The sequence below is a fragment of the Salmo trutta genome, chromosome 1, assembly GCF_901001165.1.
Source record: "Salmo trutta chromosome 1, fSalTru1.1, whole genome shotgun sequence".
Lineage (NCBI taxonomy): Eukaryota > Metazoa > Chordata > Actinopteri > Salmoniformes > Salmonidae > Salmo > Salmo trutta.
This window is the reverse complement of record NC_042957.1, coordinates 64,996,018-65,021,517: the sequence shown is the minus strand read 5'-3', so window position 1 is coordinate 65,021,517 and position 25,500 is coordinate 64,996,018. Positions and strand designations below refer to the sequence as shown.

Here is a 25,500-nt window from a genome sequence, read left to right as displayed (position 1 = left end):
ATACAGTAGCGAGGCTATAAAAGTAGCGAGGCTACATACAGACACCGGTTAGTCAGGCTGATTGAGGTAGTATGTACATGTAGATATGGTTAAAGTGACTATGCATATATGATGAACAGAGAGTAGCAGTAGTGTAAAAAGAGGGGTTGGCGGGTGGTGGGACACAAAGCAGATAGCCCGGTTAGCCAATGTGCGGGAGCACTGGTTGGTCGGGCCAATTGAGGTAGTATGTACATGAATGTATAGTTAAAGTGACTATGCATATATGATAAACAGAGAGTAGCAGCAGCGTAAAAAGAGGGGTTGGGGTGGCACACAATGCAAATAGTCCGGGTAGCCATTTGATTAGATGTTCAGGAGTCTTATGGCTTGGGGGTAAAAACTGTTGAGAAGCCTTTTTGTCCGAGACTTGGCACTCCGGTACTGCTTGCCATGCGGTAGTAGAGAGAGCTCGTCTGGGAGGCCTGTGTCACTGGGCAGCTCACGGCTGTGCTTCCCTTTGTAGTCTGTAATAGTTTGCAAGCCCTGCTACATAAGACGAGCCGGTGTAGTATGATTCAATCTTAGCCCCATATTGACGCTTTGCCTGTTTGATGGTTCGTTGTAGGGCATAGCAGGATTTTTTGTAAGCTTCCGGGTTAGAGTCCCGCACCTTGAAAGCCGCAGCTCTACCCTTTAACTCATTGCGAATGTTGCATGTAATCCATGGCTTCTGGTTGGGGTATGTACGGACAGTCACAGTGGGGACGACGTCCTCGATGCACTTATTGATAAAGCCAGTGACTGATGTGGTGTACTCCTCGATGCCATGGGAAGAATCCCCGAACCTAGGTATTTGCAGTTGTCCACATATTCTAGGTCAGAAACCGTCCAGAGTAGTGATGCTAGTCGGGTGGGAGGGTGCGGGCAGCAATCGGTTGAAGAGCATGCACTTAGTTTTACTAGCATTTAAAAGCAGTTGGAGGCTACGGAAGGAGTGTTGTATGGCACTGAAGCTCGTTTGGAGGTTTGTTAGCACAGTGTCCAAAGAAGGGCCGGATGTATATTCTTTAAGGAATACCCCCCCCAAGAAAAAAGATATAGATGTACTATTGTAAAGTGGTTGTTCCACTGGATAAGGTGAATGCACCAATTTGTAAGTCGCTCTGGATAAGAACGTCTGCTAAATGACGTAAATGTAAATGTATACAGAATGGTGTCATCTGCATTGAGGTGGATCAGAGAATCAACAGCAGCAAGAACGACATCATTGATATATACAGAGAAAAGAGTCGGCAGAGAATTGAACCCTGTAGCACCCCCATAGAGACTGCCAGAAGTCCGGACAACAGGCCCTCCGATTTGACACACTGAACTCTATCAGAGAAATAGTTGGTGAACCAGGCAAGGCAGTCATTTGAGAAACCAAGGCTATTGAGTCTGCTGATAAGAATGCGGTGATTGACAGAGTCGAAAGCCTTGACCAGACGGCTGCACAGTACTGTTTTTTATCGATTATATAATTTAGGACCTTGAGCGTGGCTGAGGTGCACCCATGACCAGCTCGGAAACCAGATTGCATGGTGGAGAAGGTACGGTGGGAATCGAAATGGTTGGGTGATCTGTTTGTTAACTTGGCTTTCGAAGATTTTAGAAAGGCAGGGTCTAGAGTGTGTCCCCCTTTGAAGAGGGGGATGACTGTGGCAGCTTTCCAATCTTTGGGGATCTTAGACGATACAAAACAGAGGTTGAATAGACTAGTAACTGGGGTTGCAACAATTTCGGTGGATAATTTTAGAAAGAGAGAGTCCAGATTGTCTAGCCCAGCTGATTTGTAGGGGTCCAGATTTTGCAGTTCTTTCAGAACATCAGCTGTCTGGATTTGGGTGAAGGGGGGCATTTGGACAAGTTTCTGCTGGGGGTGCTGAGATGTTGGCCGGGATAGGGTAGCCAGGTGGAAAGCATGGCCAGCCTTGGAAAAATGCTTATTGAAATGATCGATTATCATAGATATATCGGTGGTGACAGTGTTTCCTATCCTCAGTGCAGTGGGCAGCTTGGAGGAGGTGCTCTTATTCTCCATGGACTTTACAGAGTCCCAAAACTTTTTGGAATTACTACTACAGGAAGCAAAATTCTGCTTGAAAAAGCTTGCCTTAGCTTTCCTAACTGACTGAGTATATTGGTTCCTGACTTCCCTGAAAAGTTGCATATCGAGGGGGCTATTCGATGCTAATGCAGAATGCCACAGGATGTTTTTGTGCTGGTCAAGGGCAGTCAAGTCTGGGGTGTTCCAAGGGCTATATCTGTTCTTAGTTCTACATTTTTTGAATGGGGCATGCTTATTTAAGATGGAGAGGAAAGTACTTTTGAAGAGCAACCAGGCATCGTCTACTGATGGGATGAGGTCAATATCCTTCCAGGATACCCGGGCCAGGTTGATTGGAAAGGCCTGCTCGCTGAAGTGTTTTAGGGAGCATTTGACAGTGATGAGGGGTGGTCGTTTGACCGCGGATCATTATGCACGCAGGTAATGAGGCAGTGATTGCTGAGACCCTGGTTGGACAGCAGAGGTGTATGTAGAGGGCAAGTTGGGCAGGATGCTATCTAAGAGGGTGCCCATGGTTACGGATTTAGGGTTGTACCTGGTAGGTTTCTTGATAATTTGTGTGCGATTGACGACATCTAACTTAGATTGTAGGACAGCCGGGGTGTTAAGCATGTCCCAGTTTAAGTCACCTAACAGTACGAACTCTGAAGATAGAAGGGGGGCGATCAATTCACATATGGTGTCCAGGGCACAGCTGGGGGCTGTCAGGGGTTTATAACAAGCGGCAACGGTGAGAGACTTGTTTCTGGAAAGGTGAATTTTTAAAGTAGAAGCTTGAATTGTTTGGGCACAGACCTGGATAGTATGACAGAACTCTGCAGGCCATCTTTGCAGTAGATTGCAACTCCGCCCCCTTTGGCAGTTCTATCCTGTCGGAAAATATTATAGTTAGGGATTGAAATTTCAGGATTTTTGGTGGCCTTTCTAAGCCACTATTCAGACACGACTAGGACATCTGGGTTGGCGGAGTGTGCTAAAGCAGTGAATAAAACAAACTTAGGGAGGAGGCTTCTAATGTTAACATGCATGAAACCAATGTTTTTACGGTTACAGAAGTCAACAAATGAGAGCGCCTGAGGAATAGAAGTGGTGCTGGGGGCTGCAGGGCCTGGGTTAACCTCTACATCACCAGAGTAACAGAGGAGGAGTAGGATAAGGGTACGGCTAAAGGCTAAAGAACTGGTTGTCTAGTGCATTCAGAACAGACAGTAAAAGGAGCAAGTTTCTGGGCGCGGAAGAATAGATTCAAGGCATAATGTACAGACAAGGGTATGGTAGGATGTGAGTACAGTGGAGGTAAGCCTAGGCATTGAGTGATGATGAGAGAGGTTTTGTCTCTAGAGGCACCATTTAAGCCAGGTGCGGTCACCTCATGTGTGGGGGGTGGAACATAAGGGCTAGCTAAGGCATACTGAGCAGGGCTGGAGGCTCTACAGTGAAATAAGACAAAAATTACTAACCAAAACAGCAATAGACAAGCCATATTGACATTAGGGAGAGGCATGTGTAGCCAAGTGATCATAGGGTCCAGTGAGTAGCTAGGCGTGCTGGAGGCACCGCGATTCAGACAGCTAGCAGGCCGGGGCTAGCAGCAGGCTAGCAGATGGGCCTCATGGGGACGTTGCAACGTGAGAGCCTGTTGAAACCCCCTCAGACGATTACGTTGGCAGACCAGTCGTGATGGATCGGCGGGGTTCTATGTCGGCAGCAAAGGGTCCAGGCCAATTGGAAAAAGAGGTAATTGAAGCCCAGGAATTGCTTGATGGATCTCTTCGGCTAGCCAGGAGATGGGCCTAGTTCAAGGCTAGCTCCAGGCTAACTGGTGCTTGCTTCGGAACAGAGACGTTAGCCTGGATTAGCCACTCGGATTGCAGCTAGCTAGCTGCGATGATCCGGAGTAAAGGTTCAGAGCTTGCGGTAGGAATCTGGAGATGTGGTAGAGAAAAGCAGTCCGGTATGCTCTGGGTTGATATCGCGCTGTGCAGGCTGGCAGGAGTTGACCGTGCTGAGGCTGGCAGATGTCCGAGTTAACGGTGATGACCGCTAGCAGTGGTTAACTGACTACTAGCTAGTAGCTAGTTAGCTGGCTAGCTTCTGAAGGGGGTTCCAGGTTCTAAAGTGTAAAGAATCCATACCACATTGGGTGAGGCGCATTGCAGGAGAGTATGTTCAGTCCATAGATTGAAAAAAAGATAAAAAAATATTCCAAATATACAAAGAAAAAAATATATATACAAGGGACGGAACAAGACAATGAAAACAGACATCCCACTCCTACGCCATCTTGGAAGATCAGTTTTAACACATCTGGTTCACCTCGAGCTAAGAGAGCTTGGCTGGTACAACATCATGCACACCTTGTGGGTCCTCAGGACCAGAATTTATGAACACTGCTGTGTCTGTACCTCCTCTTGGTTATCCACCTGTTGTACAAAGTTTCACGCAATGTTTATGGAGCACTTTGGGACACAAATATTATGGGAACATTGATTACAAAATACCTTTATTAGCCTTGGAAGCTATAGCTGTTGACTCTAAGCTTAGATCAAAGCCCCAGTGTTCTATCTCCAGGGTTACCCCACAGAGTGTTCCAGAGATTTCTCTCATCTCCATGGTAGCTACAACCATATCCTCTGATATTTACCCTGCAAATATCACCCAAGAGAACATCTGAGCTGCATTCACACAGAAGAAGAAAGTCACACTCTGAATACCAGTCAAATTGGCAGTTAATTAGCAGAATAATACCTGGAGTCAGCACAAGCTGTGGAAAGGTGTTTTGTGGGAGGAACAGGATAATGGAAGACAAAACCTTATAGATTGAGTGTGTGTGTGTGTGTGTGTGTGTGTGTGTGTGTGTGTGTGTGTGTGTCAGGGTTTTCAGAAAAAAAATTGCCAATTTATTGATGGAAATAACAGTCGATATAAATACATTTGACTGGTCTTGCTTATCGGTCTATAGGTCAATTTGCATAATTTTGTGGAATTAAATTGGCATATATTCTTTATGTATCATATTTATCACATGCCTATGACATACAGAATTCCGAGCCATTGAGTGGAAAATCTGTAACAGCACTTGAGCTGCTGCTGCAGCATCTTGTGGTGCTTTCAAGACAACTGGGTATTCCTGGAAATCATGACGTCAGTTCCCGAGTTGGAATTCCGAGTTGGATAACCGTTCAAAACTTTTTTTCCTTGTCGGAGCTCGTTTTTCCCAATTTCCCAGTGGTCTTGAACACAATGAAGTCGGAGATTTACGAGTTCCCAGTTGTTTTGAAAATGGCTTCAAACGGCAACGGAAGGCAGGCTTCATCATCAACGCCACTTTGCAATGAGCTGTGTTTGTTATGCTCCCCATCACAGTAGTGGGGTGTGTTTGTTATGCTCCCCATCACAGTAGTGGGGTGTGTTTGTTATGCTCCCCATCACAGTAGTGGGGTGTGTTTGTTATGTTCCCCATCACAGTAGTGGGGTGTGTTTGTTATGCTCCCCATCACAGTAGTGGGGTGTGTTTGTTATGCTCCCCATCACAGTAGTGGGGTGTGTTTGTTATGCTCCCCATCACAGTAGTGGGGTGTGTTTGTTATGCTCCCCATCACAGTAGTGGGGTGTGTTTGTTATGCTCCCCATCACAGTAGTGGGGTGTGTTTGTTATGCTCCCCATCACAGTAGTGGAGTGTGTTTGTTATGCTCCCCATCACAGTAGTGGGGTGTGTTTGTTATGCTCCCCATCACAGTAGTGGGGTGTGTTTGTTATGCTCCCCATCACAGTAGTGGGGTGTGTTTGTTATGCTCCCCATCACAGTAGTGGAGTGTGTTTGTTATGCTCCCCATCACAGTAGTGGGGTGTGTTTGTTATGCTCCCCATCACAGTAGTGGAGTGTGTTTGTTATGCTCCCCATCACAGTAGTGGAGTGTGTTTGTTATGCTCCCCATCACAGTAGTGGGGTGTGTTTGTTATGCTCCCCATCACAGTAGTGGAGTGTGTTTGTTATGCTCCCCATCACAGTAGTGGGGTGTGTTTGTTATGCTCCCCATCACAGTAGTGGAGTGTGTTTGTTATGCTCCCCATCACAGTAGTGGAGTGTGTTTGTTATGCTCCCCATCACAGTAGTGGGGTGTGTTTGTTATGCTCCCCATCACAGTAGTGGAGTGTGTTTGTTATGCTTCCCATCACAGTAGTGGGGTGTGTGTGTGTGTGTGTTCTCATCTCTGTGTTTACCTGATGTGGGCATGACAATTGGAGGTGGTGACAGAGAGTGAGCAGGAATAAATCACACTGAGAGATATTTGCTGAGCTTTTTATTTATACTCTTTTTTCTGTACCTTTATTACTCAGGAAGATGAATTCATCCTCTTTTCCCTTCTCAGCAGAAACCAGCAGATTACCATGGAAACATCTCTGATGCATACTGCACACTTAGAGATTCAGATAGGATGACGATGTTGATGATGATGATGGTTGTGGTGGTGGTGATGATAATGGTGGTGATGATGATGGCTGTGATGGTGATGATGATGATGTTGATGGTTGTGGTGGCGGTAGTGATGATAATTATGGTTGTGGTGGTGATGATGATGATGTTTATGGCTGTGGTGGTGATGATGATGATGATGATGGCTGTGGTGGTGATGATGATGATGGTTGGTGGTGGTGGTGGTGATGATGGTTGTTGGTGGTGGTGGTGATGATGATGGCTGTGGTGGTGGTGATGATGATGGTTGTGGTGGTGGTGATGATGATGGTTCTGGTAATGATGATGATGATGGTTATAGTGGTGGTGATGATGATGATGGTTGTGGTGGTGGTGGGGATGTTGATGATGATGATGGTTGTTGTGGTGGGATGATGGTGATGGTTGTGATGGGGATGATGACAATGGTGATGATGGCTGTGGTGGTGATGATGATGGTTGTGGTAGGGATGATGATGTTGATGGTTGTGGTGGTGATGATGATGATGATGGTTGTGGTGGTGATGATGATGGTTGTGGTGGGGATGATGATGATGGTTGTGGTGGTAATGATGATGATGTTGATGGCTGTGGTGGTGATGATGATGATGATGGCTGTGGTGGTGATGATGATGGTTGGTGGTGGTGATGATGGTTGTTGGTGGTGGTGGTGATGATGATGGCTGTGGTGGTGGTGATGATGATGGTTGTGGTGGTGGTGATGATGATGGTTCTGGTAATGATGATGATGATGGTTATAGTGGTGGTGATGATGATGATGGTTGTGGTGGTGGTGGGGATGTTGATGATGATGATGGTTGTTGTGGTGGGATGATGGTGATGGTTGTGATGGGGATGATGACAATGGTGATGATGGCTGTGGTGGGGATGATGATGGTTGTGGTGGGGATGATGATGTTGATGGTTGTGGTGGTGATGATGATGATGATGGTTGTGGTGGTGATGATGATGGTTGTGGTGGGGATGATGATGATGGTTGTGGTGGTAATGATGATGATGGCTGTGGTGGTGATGAAGATGATGGCTGTGGTGGTGATGATGGTTGTGGTGGTGGTGGTTATGATGATGATGATGATGGTTGTGGTGGTTGTAGTGGTGGTGGGGATGATGATGATGGTTCTAGTGGTGGTGGTGATGATGATGGTTGTGGTGGTGGTGGTGGTGATAATGGTGATGATGGTTGGTGATGGTGGTGGTGGTGGTGATGATGGTTCTGGTAATGATGATGATGATGATGGTTATAGTGGTGGTGGTGATGATGATTGTTGTGGCAGTGGTGGGGATGATGATGATGATGATGGTTGTTGTGGTGGGATGATGGTGATGGTTGTGATGGGGATGATGACAATGGTGATGGTGGCTGTGGTGGTGATGATGATGGTTGTGGTGGGGATGATGATGTTGATGGTTGTGGTGGTGATGATGATGATGATGGTTGTGGTGGTGATGATGATGATGATGGTTGTGGTGGGGATGATGATGATGGTTGTGGTGGTAATGATGATGATGGCTGTGGTGGTGATGATGATGATGGCTGTGGTGGTGATGATAGTTGTGGTGGTGGTGGTTATGATGATGATGATGATGGTTGTGGTGGTTGTAGTGGTGGTGGGGATGATGATGATGGTTCTAGTGGTGGTGGTGGTGATGATGATAGTTGTGGTGGGGATGATGATGATGGTTGTGGTGGTAATGATGATGATGGCTGTGGTGGTGATGAAGATGATGGCTGTGGTGGTGATGATGGTTGTGGTGGTGGTGGTTATGATGATGATGATGATGGTTGTGGTGGTTGTAGTGGTGGTGGGGATGATGATGATGGTTCTAGTGGTGGTGGTGATGATGATGGTTGTGGTGGTGGTGGTGGTGGTGGTGATAATGGTGATGATGGTTGGTGATGGTGGTGGTGGTGGTGATGATGGTTCTGGTAATGATGATGATGATGATGGTTATAGTGGTGGTGGTGATGATGATTGTTGTGGCGGTGGTGGGGATGATGATGATGATGATGGTTGTTGTGGTGGGATGATGGTGATGGTTGTGATGGGGATGATGACAATGGTGATGGTGGCTGTGGTGGTGATGATGATGGTTGTGGTGGGGATGATGATGTTGATGGTTGTGGTGGTGATGATGATGATGATGGTTGTGGTGGTGATGATGATGATGATGGTTGTGGTGGGGATGATGATGATGGTTGTGGTGGTAATGATGATGATGGCTGTGGTGGTGATGATGATGATGGCTGTGGTGGTGATGATAGTTGTGGTGGTGGTGGTTATGATGATGATGATGATGGTTGTGGTGGTTGTAGTGGTGGTGGGGATGATGATGATGGTTCTAGTGGTGGTGGTGGTGATGATGATAGTTGTGGTGGTGGTGGTGATAATGGTGATGATGGTTGGTGATGGTGGTGGTGGTGGTGGTGATGATGGTTCTGGTAATGATGATGATGATGATGGTTATAGTGGTGGTGGTGATGATGATTGTTGTGGTGGGGATGATGATGATGATGGTTGTTGTGGTGGTGGGGATGATGATGATGGTGATGGTTGTGGTGGTGGTGATGATGAGGATGATGGTGATGGTTGTGGTGGTGATGATGATGATCGTTGTTGTGGTGGTGATGATGATGATGGTTGTTGTGGTGGTGGGGATGATGATGATGATGATGGTTGTTGTGGTGGGGATGATGATGATGGTGATGGTTGTGATGGGGATGATGATGATGATGATGATGATGGCTGTGGTGGGGATGATGATGACGATAGCTGTGGTGGTGATGATGATGATGGCTGTGGTGGTGATGATGATGATGATGATGGCTGTGGTGGTGATGATGATGATGATGATGGCTGTGGTGGTGATAATGATGATGATGATAGCTGTGGTGGTGATGATGATGATGATGGCTGTGGTGGTGATAATGATGATGATGATAGCTGTGGTGGTGATGATGATGATGATGATGGTGGTGGTGGTGGTGGTGGTGATGATGATGGTTCTGGTAATGATGATGATGATGGTTATAGTGGTGGTGATGATGATGGTTGTGGTGGTGGTGGTGGTGAAGATGATGGTTCTGGTAATGATGATGATGATGATGATGGTTATAGTGGTGGTAGTGATGATGATTGTTGTGGTGGTGGTGGTGGTGGTGAGGATGATGGTGATGGTTGTGGGGGTGATGATGATGATGGTTGTGGTTGTGATGGGGTTGATGATGATGATGATGATGGTTGTTGTGGTGGGATGATGGTGATGGTTGTGATGGGGATGATGACGATGATGATGGCTGTGGTGGGGATGATGATGGTTGTGGTAGTGATGATGATTGTTGTGGTGGTGGTGGTGGTGAGGATGATGGTGATGGTTGTGGGGGTGATGATGATGATGGTTGTGGTTGTGGTGGGGATGATGATGATGATGTTGATGGTTGTGGTGGTGGTAGTGATGATGATGATGGTTGTGGTGGGGATGATGATGGTTGTGGTGGGGATGATGTTGATGGTTGTAGTGGCGGTAGTGATGATGATGATGGTTGAGGTGGTGATGACTATGCTCATGATGGTGATGTTTGTGGTGGGGATGATGATGATGATGGCTGTGGTGGTGATGATGATAATGATGGTTGTGGGGTTGTGGTGGTGATGATTATGCTGATGATGGTGATGTTTGTGGTGGGGATGATGATGATGATGGCTGTGGTGGTGATGATGATGATGATGGTTGTGGTGGTGATGATGATGATGGTTGTGGTAGTGGTGGTTATGATGATGATCATGGTTGTGGTGGTTGTAGTGGTGGTGGGGATGATGATGATGGTTGTAGTGGTGGTGGTGGTGATGATGATGATGATGATTGTGGTGGGGATGATGATGATGATGATGATGGTTGTGGTGGTGGTAGTGATGTGCATGATAGCTGTGGTGGTGGGGATGATGATGATGATGGTTGTTGTGGTGATGATGATGATGGTTGTGGTGGTGGTGATGATGATGGTTGTTGTGGTGATGATGATGGTTGGGGTGGGGATGATGATGTTGATGGTTGTGGTGGTGATGATGATGATGATGGTTGTGGTGGTGATGATGATGATGATGGTTGTGGTGGGGATGATGATGATGGTTGTGGTGGTAATGATGATGATGGCTGTGGTGGTGATGATGATGATGGCTGTGGTGGTGATGATAGTTGTGGTGGTGGTGGTTATGATGATGATGATGATGGTTGTGGTGGTTGTAGTGGTGGTGGGGATGATGATGATGGTTCTAGTGGTGGTGGTGGTGATGATGATAGTTGTGGTGATGGTGGTGATAATGGTGATGATGGTTGGTGATGGTGGTGGTGGTGGTGATGATGGTTCTGGTAATGATGATGATGATGATGGTTATAGTGGTGGTGGTGATGATGATTGTTGTGGTGGGGATGATGATGATGATGGTTGTTGTGGTGGTGGGGATGATGATGATGGTGATGGTTGTGGTGGTGGTGATGATGAGGATGATGGTGATGGTTGTGGTGGTGATGATGATGATCGTTGTTGTGGTGGTGATGATGATGATGGTTGTTGTGGTGGTGGGGATGATGATGATGATGATGGTTGTTGTGGTGGGGATGATGATGATGGTGATGGTTGTGATGGGGATGATGATGATGATGATGATGATGGCTGTGGTGGGGATGATGATGACGATAGCTGTGGTGGTGATGATGATGATGGCTGTGGTGGTGATGATGATGATGATGATGGCTGTGGTGGTGATGATGATGATGATGATGGCTGTGGTGGTGATAATGATGATGATGATAGCTGTGGTGGTGATGATGATGATGATGGCTGTGGTGGTGATAATGATGATGATGATAGCTGTGGTGGTGATGATGATGATGATGATGGTGGTGGTGGTGATGATGATGGTTCTGGTAATGATGATGATGATGGTTATAGTGGTGGTGATGATGATGGTTGTGGTGGTGGTGGTGGTGAAGATGATGGTTCTGGTAATGATGATGATGATGATGATGGTTATAGTGGTGGTAGTGATGATGATTGTTGTGGTGGTGGTGGTGGTGGTGAGGATGATGGTGATGGTTGTGGGGGTGATGATGATGATGGTTGTGGTTGTGATGGGGTTGATGATGATGATGATGATGGTTGTTGTGGTGGGATGATGGTGATGGTTGTGATGGGGATGATGACGATGATGATGGCTGTGGTGGGGATGATGATGGTTGTGGTAGTGATGATGATTGTTGTGGTGGTGGTGGTGGTGAGGATGATGGTGATGGTTGTGGGGGTGATGATGATGATGGTTGTGGTTGTGGTGGGGATGATGATGATGATGTTGATGGTTGTGGTGGTGGTAGTGATGATGATGATGGTTGTGGTGGGGATGATGATGATGATGGTTGTGGTGGGGATGATGTTGATGGTTGTAGTGGCGGTAGTGATGATGATGATGGTTGAGGTGGTGATGACTATGCTCATGATGGTGATGTTTGTGGTGGGGATGATGATGATGATGGCTGTGGTGGTGATGATGATAATGATGGTTGTGGGGTTGTGGTGGTGATGATTATGCTGATGATGGTGATGTTTGTGGTGGGGATGATGATGATGATGGCTGTGGTGGTGATGATGATGATGATGGTTGTGGTGGTGATGATGATGATGGTTGTGGTAGTGGTGGTTATGATGATGATCATGGTTGTGGTGGTTGTAGTGGTGGTGGGGATGATGATGATGGTTGTAGTGGTGGTGGTGGTGATGATGATGATGATGATTGTGGTGGGGATGATGATGATGATGATGATGGTTGTGGTGGTGGTAGTGATGTGCATGATAGCTGTGGTGGTGGGGATGATGATGATGATGGTTGTTGTGGTGATGATGATGATGGTTGTGGTGGTGGTGATGATGATGGTTGTTGTGGTGATGATGATGGTTGGGGTGGTGATGATGGTGGTGGTGGTGGGGATGATGATGATGATGATAGTGATGGTTGTGGTGGTGATGGTGATAATGATGGTGATGGTTGTGGTGGTGGTGATGATTGACTATCAGTCTCTCAATGTTGAAGAGCTCTCAAATTTGAGTGGGAATTGACAGAAGGTCTCTGTTCCACTGTATACTGTATACCAGGACTCAGCCACTTTTAAAAGCACCCAGTTGTCCAATTACACAACAGCCTACAGATAGATACACAGTGCTAACTGCCAGAGATTAACTGACGGCATGCACACTCCACAGTGACTGCTGTGCACAGTCATTCCCAAAACATGAATTATTGATTTGCTTGGTAATTGTCTTGCTTATCCTCTCCTTTCTTTACGAGAGGTATTGACTAGGTCTGTTGATCATCACCATGACTCCCACAGAACGTATGCACACACAAACACCTGTGTACACACACACACACACACACACACACACACACACACACACACACACACACACACACACACACACACACACACTGTCTTGGTGGTAAACAAGTGGAAGTGAGAGCCTTGGAGAGTGGTGGTTCATTACTTGGGTCCAATACAACCTGGCATCAAAATAAAACATCTAAACTATCTACCAACCTACTGTACCATGTATTCTACTTTCTGACAAGTGTCTTCTACAGCAGTGGTTCCCAAACTTTTTATAGTCCCGTACCCCTTCAAACATTCATCCTCCAGCTGTGTACCCCCTCTAGTACCAGGGTCAGCGCACTCTCAAATGTTGTTTTTTGCCATCATTGTAAGCCTCCCACACACACACTATATGATACATTTATTAAACATAAGAATGATTGTGAGTTTTTGTCACTTCCCACCCGGCTCGTGGGAAGTGACAAAGAGCTCTTATAGGACCAGGGCACAAATAATAATATTGTAATAATGAATCATTTTGCTCTTTATTTAGCCATCTTACATATAAACCTTTATTTGTTCATCGAAAATTGTGAATAACTCACCACAGGTTAATGAGAAGGGTGTGCTTGAAAGGATGCACATAACTCTGCAATGTTGGGTTGTATTGGAGAGAGTCTCAGTCTTAAATCATTTTCCACACACAGTCTGTGACTGTATTTAGTTTTCATGCTAGTGAGGGCCGAGAATCCACTCTCACATAGGTACGTGGTTGCAAAGGGCATCAGTGTCTTAACAGCGCGATTCGCCAAGGCAGGATACTCTGGCAGTGGCTTCTGATTAAATTATATTTTCACAGAACTGCTTATTGCAATTTCGATGGGGCTCTCTTGTTCAGATATCGTTAAGTGGACTGGAAGCAGGGCATGAAAGGGATAACGAATCCAGTTGTTTGTGTCGTCCGTTTCGGGAAAGTACCTGCGTAATTGCGCACCCAACTCCCTCAGGTGCTTCGCTATATCACATTTGACATTGTCCATAAGCTTGAGTTCATTTGCACACCAAAAATTATACAATGATGGAAGGACCTGTGTGTTGTCCTTGTTAACTTCTATGGGCTACGTGGGACGCTAGCCACCTGCGGGACACTCTATTCAACAGCCAGTGAAATAGCATGGCGTGAAATACAAAACAGCACAAATCTCATAATTTCATTTTCTCAAACAATCAACTATTTTACACCATTTTAAAGATAAACTTCTCGTTAATCTAACCACATCGTCCGATTTCAAAAAGGCTATGAAATTAGATTATGTTAGGACATAAACTTCACAAGAAAAACCACACAGCCATTTTCTAAGCAAGGACATGCATCACAATACAGCTAAAATATTCACTAACCTTTGATGATCTTCATCAGATGGCACTCATAGGACTTCATGTTTCACAATACATGTATGTTTTGCTCAATAAATTTCATATTTATATCCAAAAACGCCATTTTACATTGACGCGTGATGTTCAGAAAATGTATTCCCACCAAAACTTCCGGTGAATGAGCACATCAATTTACAAAAATATCGATAAAATTTACAACAGTTATTGAAAGAATTATAGATACACTTCTCCTTAATGCAACCGCTGTGTCAGATTTCAAAATAGCTTTACGGAGAAAGCACATTTTTCAATATTCTGAGTACATAGCTCAGCCATCAAAGCAAGCTATACAGATACCCGCCAAGTTCTGGGGTCAACTAAACTCAGAATTAGTATTATAAATATTCTCTTACCTTTGCTGATCTTCGTCAGAATGCACTCCCAGGATTCCTACTTCCACAAGAAATTTTCTTTTTGTTCGAAATACTCCATATTTATGTCCAAATACCTCCGTTTTGTTCGTGCGTTCAGATCACTATCCAAAGGCATAACGCGCGAGCGTAAATCCAGACACGAAAAGTCAAATAGTTCCATTACTGTTCGTAGAAACATGTCAAATGTTGTTTACAATCAATCCTTAGGGTCTTTTTAACATAAAACGCAGATAATATTCCAACCGGACAATAGCGTATTCATTACAGAGGAAAAAGAAGGAGCGGTGCGCCAAATATGCCTGCGCAGTAAACAACTCACTGGTCCCAGGCAGTCCACTCATTGACTGAGCTCCTAGTTTCTGCCCAGTAACAGGAGAAGGATGAAACACGTTTCTAAAGGCTGTTGACAGCCAATGGAAGCCTTAGGAAGTGCAACGTGACCCCACAGACACTGTAATTTTGATAGGGATTCAAAAGAAGAACTACAATTCTCAGATTTCCCACTTTGAAAATGTGAAGAATTAGTTTAAAAAGAAAAGTAAAACCATTTTTTTGTACAAAAAACCCAACATTTTAATCACATTTTTATTTGGCGTACCCCCGATGGCATTCTGTTCTACAGGAATTATTCAAACTGTTATAACCATAGAGATATATTTAATGCTGTGGTTACGACTAGGGTTGCACATTTTAGGGAATATTCAGAGGTGGAAACTTTCCGTGGGAATTAATGGGAATATTTGGGAATTAACGGGAATATATGGGAATTAACGTAAATATATGCAAATTAATATTAATACCATCTAAATGTAGATGTTTTTTGCATTGGATATATTTACCATAACATATGGAGACAGAAACATAAACCTTTTACCTTATCATAAGTAGACATAATTGCAAATGATTAAATCCTTAAAAAATAATTAAAAAACAATTTAGTTACGAATTGAACTTTAATTAAATGAGTTGACTCTTGACTCTTCACATGGGACGATTTCACTGAACAACAAAATAAATTAATTATTGAATGATCTCCAATGATCCAAAAATGTTTTCAAACATACATCTGTAAAATGATAGTCTAGCAACTAAAGCTTTGGTTGTCTTCCTCTCAGGCTTCCATGTCTTCTCCCTGGACCTCCTCAATGTCCACCTCTTGAACATCAGACTCTGAGGCCTCATCTTCACTGTCACTTTCCAACCTTGTTGAGGATGGCTCGTTGTCAGGCTCAAAAAGCCACAAATTTGCCCGGATGACCACCAATTGTTCATTCCTTGTATTGGTCAGCTTGTTGCGTGCTTTGGTGTGTGTGTTCCCAAACAAGGACCAGTGCACTCTGAAGCGGCTGATGTTAGTGGGATTTAGAGGATGATGGAGGCAACAGGGGAAAAACCTCAGATTCAAGTCCCTTCCACCAGGTGGCTGATGAGATATGTTGGCACGACTGCCATATTGCATCTCCATCCCAAAGCCCTTGCTTGGAAGTGAACTTCGCCAGACTGCCAAGAACCTTGCCCTCATTCAGGCTAAGGTGGTGAGACACAGTAGTGATAACACCATAGGCCTTATTGATCTCTGCACCAGACAGGATGCTCTTGCCAGCATACTTGGTGTCCAACATGTACGCTGCGGCGTGTATGGGCTTCACGCAGAAGTCTTCACGCTTTTTGATGTATTTCAGAACTGCAGTTTCCTCTGCTTGAAGCAACAGTGAAGTGGGCAGGGCAGTACGGATTTCTTCTCTTACATCTGCAAGCAGAGTCATAACATCCGACAGGATGGCATTGTCTCCCTCAATCCGTGCAATGGCTACTGCTATAGGTTTCAGGAGTTTCAGGCTGCTTACCACTCTCTCCCAAAATACATCATCCAGGAAGATCCTCTTGATGGGGCTGTCCATATCGGCAGACTGTGATATGGCCATTTCTTGGAGAGACTCCTTCCCCTCCAGGAGACTGCCAAACATGATGACAACACCACCCCAATGAGTGTTGCTGGGCAGCTTCAATGTGGTGCTCTTATTCTTCTCACTTTGCTTGATGAGGTAGATTGCTGCTATAACTTGATGACCCTTCACATACCTAACCATTTCATTGGCTGTCTTGTAGAGTGTATCCATTGTTTTCAGTGCTATGATGTCATTGAGGAGCAGATGCAATTCATGAGCAGCACAGCCAATGGGTGTGATGTGAGGGTAGGACTCCTCCACTTTAGACCAAGCAGCCTATACAAATATAAGCAAGGTCTGTTGTCCCTTGTGTCTGTGCTCTTGTAGAATACTGGTTGAGGGGTGGAGATGATGTAGTGAATTATTCCTTGCCCACGAACATTCGACCACCCATCAGAGTTGATTGCAATACAGTTTGCTTTCGCTATGAGTTGCTTGACCTTCACTTGAACTCTGTTGAACTCTACATCCAGCAAATGAGTAGATAAAGCATGTCTGGTTGGAGGGGTGTATGCTGGGTGAAGAACATTCAGAAGTATCTTCCAATACACATTGCCTGTGAGCATCAGAGGTGAACCAGTTGCATACACAGCTCAAGCAAAACATTCATCAGTATTTCTCTGACTACGCTCCTCCATTGAGTCAAAAAAACTTCTGATTCCAGGAGGACCATGAGCTGTTGCTATCGATAAGGTGTCTGATTCATCATTTTCACCTCCAATAGAAGTAGAGGGACTTTTGTTAGAGGTTGCTTGTTGTGAGCACTGAGGGAACTTTATGCACTTAGCCAGATGATTCTGCATCTTTGTTACATTCTTCACATATGATTTGGCACAGTATTTGCAAATGTACACAGCTTTTCCTTCTACATTAGCTGCAGTAAAATGTCTCCACACATCAGACAGCGTCTGTGGCATTTTCCTGTAAAGATTAGAAAAAAATGAGTAAAAATATACCCAAATACGATTCCATGTACAGATAAATAGTTAAGCAGTTAGATTAAACAACTCTTTTGTAAGATAAATGTTTTAAAATGAAACATGTATGGAGACGGGTGAATTATCACTCCTCAGTTAGCAGGCTCAAGCAAGCTAAAACCCACATGGTAGCAAAAACGAATTAGCAGATATTGTTAACAAGTTAGAAATTATTTAAACACACTTTGTTGTAGGCTAATATTTACTAGTTAACAAAATATCATGTATGTCATATAAAATATATTCACCCCAACCAGTATTGTAATTAAAACTTACCAGAAAGCATGCAGTCCTTGGCTCAGACAGTGTAGTAGTGTGGGCTCAATAGCATCTCATTAGTGTGCAAGATCTTGAGAATAAGCTGTACATGTGATGGAATAGTACGCGTAATGGAAGAATGCACTGTGAATGCAGAGGGTTGCAATTCCAATGATATTTTACATTTTTACATTTTCTGGTCATTTAGCAGATGCTCTTATCCAGAGTGACTTACAGTAGTGAATGCATACATTTCATACATGTTTTTCTCCATACTGGTCCCCCATGGGAATCGAACCCACAACCCTGGCGTTGCAAACACCACGCTCTACCAACTGAGCCACACGGGACTGTGGGGATAGTTTAACCAAAATGGCCGGAGCTCCCTAATGTTTTGACGGGATAAGTATCTCTCTGGATGGCACTGTTTGAATGACTGCTGACTGCAGCCTGGAGCTGGTGTATAGAGGATGACTGGATGACTGGTCAGGGCCTTTATTAATGACCCATTGTGTACAGTTTGGATGCTCTCCTAGAGGGGAAGAGGGGGAGGGTGGCTGGGGAAGGGGGGTGGGGAGAGTTGGATTGGTCATGGTGTGTGTGTATGTTGTGTGTTTACATGTCATGTGTAAGGGAGAAAGATAGGGAAATGTTCCTGATTACCGTCTAACTGTCCATGTCTCTTCTGCCCTCTCCTACAGTGTGCTGTTTTGTGGTCCACAAAAGGTGCCATGAGTTTGTCACCTTCTCTTGCCCTGGAGCCGACAAAGGCCCCGACACAGATGTGAGTTCCTGTGCTTTCTCTCTCTCTCTCCCTCTCCCTCCCTCCCTCCTCCTCCTCCTCCTCCTCCTCCACCACCTCCTCCCAAGGGGCATTATTGGCATGGGAAACATATGTTAACATTGCCAAAGCAAGTGAAGTAGATAATAAACAAAAGTGAAATAAACAACAAAAATGAACAGTAAACATTACACTCACAGACGTTCCAAAGAATAAAGACATTTCAAATGTCATATTATGTATATATACAGTGTTGTAACAATGTGCAAATAGTGAAAGTACAAAAGGGAAAATAAATAAACATAAATATGGGTTGTATTTACAGTGGTGTTTGTTCTTCACTGGTTGACCTTTTCTTGTGGCAACAGGTCACACATCTTGCTGCTCTTTTCTGAATTTTGATAATTAGCGGGTATCGGCCTAATTCTGCTCTGCATACATTATTTGGTGCTTTACGTTTTATACTGAGGATATTTTTGCAGAATTCTGCATGCAGAGTCTCAATTTGGTATTTGTCCCATTTTGTGAATTCTTGGTTGGTGAGCAGACCCCAGACCTCACAACCATAACGGGCAATGGGTTCTATAACTGATTCAAGTATTTTTAGCCAGATCCTAATTGGTACGTCGAATTGTGTCGAATGTCGAATCTCTCTCTCCTCTCTCTCTCTCTGTTCCTCTCTCCTTCTCTCTCTCTGTCTGTCTCGTTCTCTCTCTTTCGCTCTCTCCCATATACAAGCACACCTTACACTGTGTAAATAAGGAGTAGTCAATTGTAGCTGTCTCATTAGTAAACGTCTCAAACTGACACAACACACACTGACTTTGATCTTCCCAGCATCTCTCTGCAAATGCTGTATGACAAATGGCTTTGAAAACTGTCTCAAAATAACTGTGTGTGTAATGTATGAACAGCATTGTTTGTCCTGCTTGATTTAATGAGGAGGACCAATGTGCGAGCCAAACACAGGCCCTCCCCATCGTCCCTACACACACACACACACACACACACACACACACACACACACACACACACACACTCAATCACAAAACACACACATACATCCCCTTTCAGAGCCTGTTAGGGCACAGTGTTTCTTGATGGAGGACAGCTCTGTTTAGGATGTGTGTGACCCTGTACACACTCAGTCAGTTCCCCTGTCCCTCTCTACTTCCCCCAGGCCTGTGTGTGTCCTTGGTTAGATAAGTGGCTCTGGTTTGTGGAAGGCAAGCATACCCGCAACGCTGTGTTCTGCCTGGCTGTGTGTGTGTGTGTGTGTGTGTGTGTGTGTGTGTGTGTGTGTGTGTGTGTGTGTGTGTGTGTGTGTGTGTGTGTGTGTGTGTGTGTGTGTGTGTGTGTGTGTGTGTGTGTGTGTTTACACTGTGACCATGATGATTAGCATGATGATGTTTGTTTAGGGCGTGTTACTGTGGCCTGGCACACCAGCCGGAATAAACACAAACATACATCCACTTAGAACACACACCCACTCAGAGCTGTATAGGCTGCTGCAGGGTTCCCCAACTGTCAGCCCAAAGCATTCCCACCCATAATAGAGAGATATGCAGTATGTGATCGTGTACAAATGTAAGCAAGGTTTGAAATTATTATGTTTTAGTCCAATATTATATCTGTTTTGGCTTCTTGCGGTCAATTTGCAGTCTACAAATTCTTTGTAATTATGTTCGCTGAAGAAGAACTTGGCCCGTGGCTGAATCTAGTTGACGGTCCCTGGCCTACTGTATGTAAACATCCTCTACACAAGAATCCCTCTGTCCCATTTGTGCAGTGCTGCTTGCTGCTTGTCTACACTTTGATCAGTCATGTACAAACACAAACAAACACACACAGCCAGCCAATTAGAAGTGAGTGTTTGGGCTATCAGAAATAGGGCTGGGACAATTGCCGTATAATCATGTAACTGAGGATTATAGATGAAGAAATCAAATAACCATCATAACCGTTTTAAAATGTTTGTTTTGCTGTTGTTTTTTGTGGAAGACCTTCTAACGAGACTGTTCCCTTCTTAGCAGACACACACACACACACACACATTAACACACACAGATTGTGCAAGCAAGCACACACAAACACACCCCCTGTTCCGTCAGGTCTAAATGTGTCAGACATAAACACTGCTAATATGATGTGAGTGTGTGGATAATGACTTATGATGACCACTGTATTCTTACTGAGTTGAACATTGAGTCCACTTGAACAACTTCGATTTGATGTTGTATTTTACACACACACACACACACACACACACACACACACACACACACACACACACACACACACACACACACACACACACACACACACACACACACACACAAGACCCCGTGGACCCCTTGTGCTGCTGGCTGTGAGTGTTCCCTCCTGTCAAGCCTGTTTAGGCCTGCCTGTTTCCTGCTGGCTCTGTGTACCCAGTCCAGCCTCTACCCAGTCACTGGGCACTGTTTAAACAGAACAGGGGACTTAGTGTTGCACAGGCGACAGCCCTGTCTGAATACTAAAATAGTGGAAGATGGTTGCTACTGGTGCTCACCACTTCTCAGACTGGTTTCCATCCCTCTTCATTTCTTCCTCTCCTCCTCTATTTCCTCTCCTCCTCTATTTCCTCTCCTCCTCTATTTCTTCTCCTCCTCTATTTCCTCTCCTCCTCTATTTCCTCTCCTCCTCTATTTCCTCTCCTCCTCTATTTCTTCTCCTCCTCTATTTCTTCTCCTCTATTTCTTCTCCTCCTCTATTTCTTCTCCTCCTCTATTTCCTCTCCTCCTCTATTTCTTCTCCTCCTCTATTTCCTCTCCTCCTCTATTTCTTCTCCTCCTCTATTTCTTCTCCTCCTCTATTTCCTCTCCTCCTCTATTTCCTCTCCTCCTCTATTTCTTCTCCTCCTCTATTTCCTCCCCTCCTCTATTTCTTCTCCTCCTCTATTTCCTCTCCTCCTCTATTTCTTCTCCTCCTCTATTTCCTCTCCTCCTCTATTTCTTCTCCTCCTCTATTTCTTCTCCTCCTCTATTTCTTCTCCTCCTCTATTTCCTATCCTCCTCTATTTCCTCTCCTCCTCTATTTCTTCTCCTCCTCTATTTCCTCCCCTCCTCTATTTCTTCTCCTCCTCTATTTCCTCTCCTCCTCTATTTCTTCTCCTCCTCTATTTCCTCTCCTCCTCTATTTCCTCTCCTCCTCTATTTCCTCTTCTCCTCTATTTTTCTCCTCCTCTATTTCCTCTCCTCCTCTATTTCTTCTCATCCTCTATTTTTTCTCCTCCTCTATTTCTTCTCCTCCTCTATTTCTTCTCATCCTCTATTTCTTCTCCTCCTCTATTTCTTCTCATCCTCTATTTCTTCTCCTCCTCTATTTCCTCTCCTCCTCTATTTCCTCTCCTCCTCTATTTCTTCTCCTCCTCTAGTTCCTCTCCTCCTCTATTTCTTCTCCTCCTCTATTTCTTCTCCTCCTCTATTTCCTCTCCTCCTCTATTTCCTCTCCTCCTCTATTTCCTCTCCTCCTCTATTTCTTCTCCTCCTCTATTTCTTCTCCTCCTCTATTTCTTCTCCTCCTCTATTTCCTCTCCTCCTCTATTTCCTCTCCTCCTCTATTTCTTCTCCTCCTCTATTTCCTCTCCTCCTCTATTTCCTCTCCTCCTCTATTTCTTCTCATCCTCTATTTCTCATCCTCTATTTCTTCTCCTCCTCTATTTCTTCTCCTCCTCTATTTCCTCTCCTCCTCTATTTCTTCTCCTCCTCTATTTCCTCTCCTCCTCTATTTCCTCTCCTCCTCTATTTTTCTCATCTTCACTGATCTAGAAGGACCAGGATAGAAACTTGATACAGATGAAAGCAACATGATGGAGGTGGAGGAACAGTAACATGGTGGATGTGAAGGAACAGTAACATGGTGGAGGTGGAGGAACAGTAACATGGTGGAGGAACAGTAACATGGTGGATGTGAAGGAACAGTAACATGGTGGATGTGGAGGAACAGTAATATGATGGAGGTGGAGGAACAGTAACATGGTGGAGGAACAGTAACATGGTGGAGGTGGAGGAACAGTAATATGATGGAGGTGAATCCTCCACAATCTTGAGACAGTCAGGCTACAGATGGTGGCTGTTTCACACCTGACCTCCGTGTGAATGACTAACTACCATCCCTCCACTCCTCCACATCCCTTCACTCATCCATCCATCCATCCATCCCTGCCCACCGGCCCTTGACTCAGTCAGGTGTCATGGGTCTCTCACTGTCCTTTCCCCCTCTCTCTCGCTCTCTCCCCTTCGTCTGGCTGGAAGCTAGAGGCTGGACTTGCAATGAGCGCAGACACACTCACGCATGATATACGCAAGCACACACATACAGTATGTATATGCGCACAAACACACTGCTATGGGTCATGACCTCTGTACCACCCTCAGACCATGGATGACATCATCAATACTTTGATCGATACAAACGGCGAAAGAGAGAGAGAGAGAGAGGGAAAGAGCACAGGGAAATCACAGAGATAGAATAAGAGAGTTGGTTCACATTAGCATCTATAGTAAAAGCAGTGCTTGACTTGTAATGAGTACTGGAACCTATTTCAGTCAGAGTCAAGCACTGGTGAAAAGTGGTCCTTCTTTCTCTCCAGTCACCTTTCATTCACCTGATGGACCTGTGACACACTCTACTGTATTGCATGTCAAGCATCCCTCCAAAGAGCAACCAGTGAATGGAAATCATTGGAAACCCTGCTCCCCGAGCCATGCAGGCTGTATAGATACATGTATATAATGACAATGGCCACCAGCCAAAGCTCACTCACTGTGCCTTTAAAGCCAGATTGTTTGAGGCAATGTCATTTGGGGATTAGTGTCAGTCCAGATTGCAAGACTGATGTTGCAATGATTATTTTTCTATATGTATATTGGTGTTGCTGCGTTTCCTTTTTGTAAATCCTTTTTTGAACCATCTGTCTTTGGTCTGTTCATATCAATTACTCTCCTGGAGCTTGTTTTAGCTGTGTTCAGAGCTCTTCTATCTGATTGCCTCTTCTGCATCTGCATGGGTTTGATATTGTGTGTGTGTGTGTGTGTGTGTGTGTGTCACCGAACAAGTCGTACTTGTCGTTGAATATGTCGTATGGTAGATAGAAGGACCAAGGCGCAGTGGGATTGTGGACACTCATGTTTATTACTGATAAAAACATGTAAGGTATCCACTTGAGAAAAAAAACAAACCAACAAACAATACTCACAACAGCAACAGTGTGGCAGGCTCAAACAAACGCAGTGCACACAACAATTCCCCACAACCCCAAAGACAAACACACACACCTATATAGGACTTCCAATCAAAGGCAACTATACACACCTGCCTTCAATTGGAAGTCCCAATCATCCAACCAACATATACAAACACAAACCTGCCAAGTCCTGACCCCAAAACTAAAACACTAGCTCCATCTGCTGGTCAGGACGTGACAGTACCCCCCCCTCAAGGTGCAGTCCCCGGAATGCACCTAAAAAGAAAAACACAAGAAACACAAGAAAATCCCCAATACCCCAACAAACAATAACCCCTAAACCATAAGGGAGGGAAGGGAGGGTGGCTGCCGTCACCGACTGCACTGTGCTACACCCTCCCTCCCCAACCCACCTATCCTGGAGGTGGCTCCGGTTCTGGCCGTTCCAGGCAGTCGGGCCACTTTGGCAGTTCGGGGCAGTCGGGGCAGTCTGGCAACTCGGGACAGTCTGGGCAGTCTGGCAACTCGGGACAGTCTGGGCAGTCTGGCAACTCGGGACAGTCTGGGCAGTCTGGCAACTCGGGACAGTCTGGGCAGTCTGGCAACTCGGGACAGTCTGGGCAGTCTGGCAACTCGGGACAGTCTGGGCAGTCTGGCAACTCGGGACAGTCTGGGCAGTCTGGCCACTCCGGCAGTTCAGGGCAGTCTGGCCACTCCGGCAGTTCAGGGCAGTCTGGCCACTCCGGCAGTTCAGGGCAGTCTGGCCACTCCGGCAGTTCAGGGCAGTCTGGCCACTCCGGCAGTTCAGGGCAGTCTGGCCACTCCGGCAGTTCAGGGCAGTCTGGCCACTCCGGCAGTTCAGCGCAGTCTGGCCACTCCGGCAGTTCAGCGCAGTCTGACCTCTCTGGCGACTGTTGACTGGCGGGCAGCTCTGACGACTGTTGACTGGCGGGCAGCTCTGACGACTGTTGACTGGCGGGCAGCTCTGACGACTGTTGACTGGCGGGCAGCTCTGGTGATGGTTGACTGGCGGGCAGCTCCGACGACTGTTGACTGGCGGGCAGCTCCGACGACTGTTGACTGGCGGGCAGCTCCGTCACACAGCCCTTGTGCCCCCCCTAAAAAATTCTTGGGGGTGCCTCTCGGTCTCCCAGTCCTTGCCAGCCTTCTTCCGCTGCTTGGTCCTGTTTTGGTGGGGAATTCTGTCACCGAACAAGTCGTACTTGTCGTTGAATATGTCGTATGGTAGATAGAAGGACCAAGGCGCAGTGGGATTGTGGACACTCATGTTTGTTACTGATAAAAACATGTAAGGTATCCACTTGAGAAAAAAAACAAAACAACAAACAATACTCGCAACAGTGTGGCAGGCTCAAACAAACGCAGTGCACACAACAATTCCCCACAACCCCAAAGACAAACACACACACCTATATAGGACTTCCAATCAAAGGCAACTATACACACCTGCCTTCAATTGGAAGTCCCAATCATCCAACCAACATATACAAACACAAACCTGCCACGTCCTGACCCCAAAACTAAAACACTAGCTCCATCTGCTGGTCAG

General features: G+C 45.4%; 1 protein-coding gene across 1 annotated transcript in view; it reads left to right on the top strand.

Moving 5' to 3' along the window:
- The window catches only part of LOC115197362 (protein kinase C alpha type-like), a 109,453-nt gene that overhangs the window by 68,571 nt on the left and 15,382 nt on the right, over positions 1–25,500 (top strand). The window contains exon 3 of the mRNA XM_029758831.1: positions 18,624–18,706. Within this exon, the coding sequence (XP_029614691.1) occupies positions 18,624–18,706 (83 nt within the window). The remainder of the gene's footprint in view (positions 1–18,623; positions 18,707–25,500) is intronic.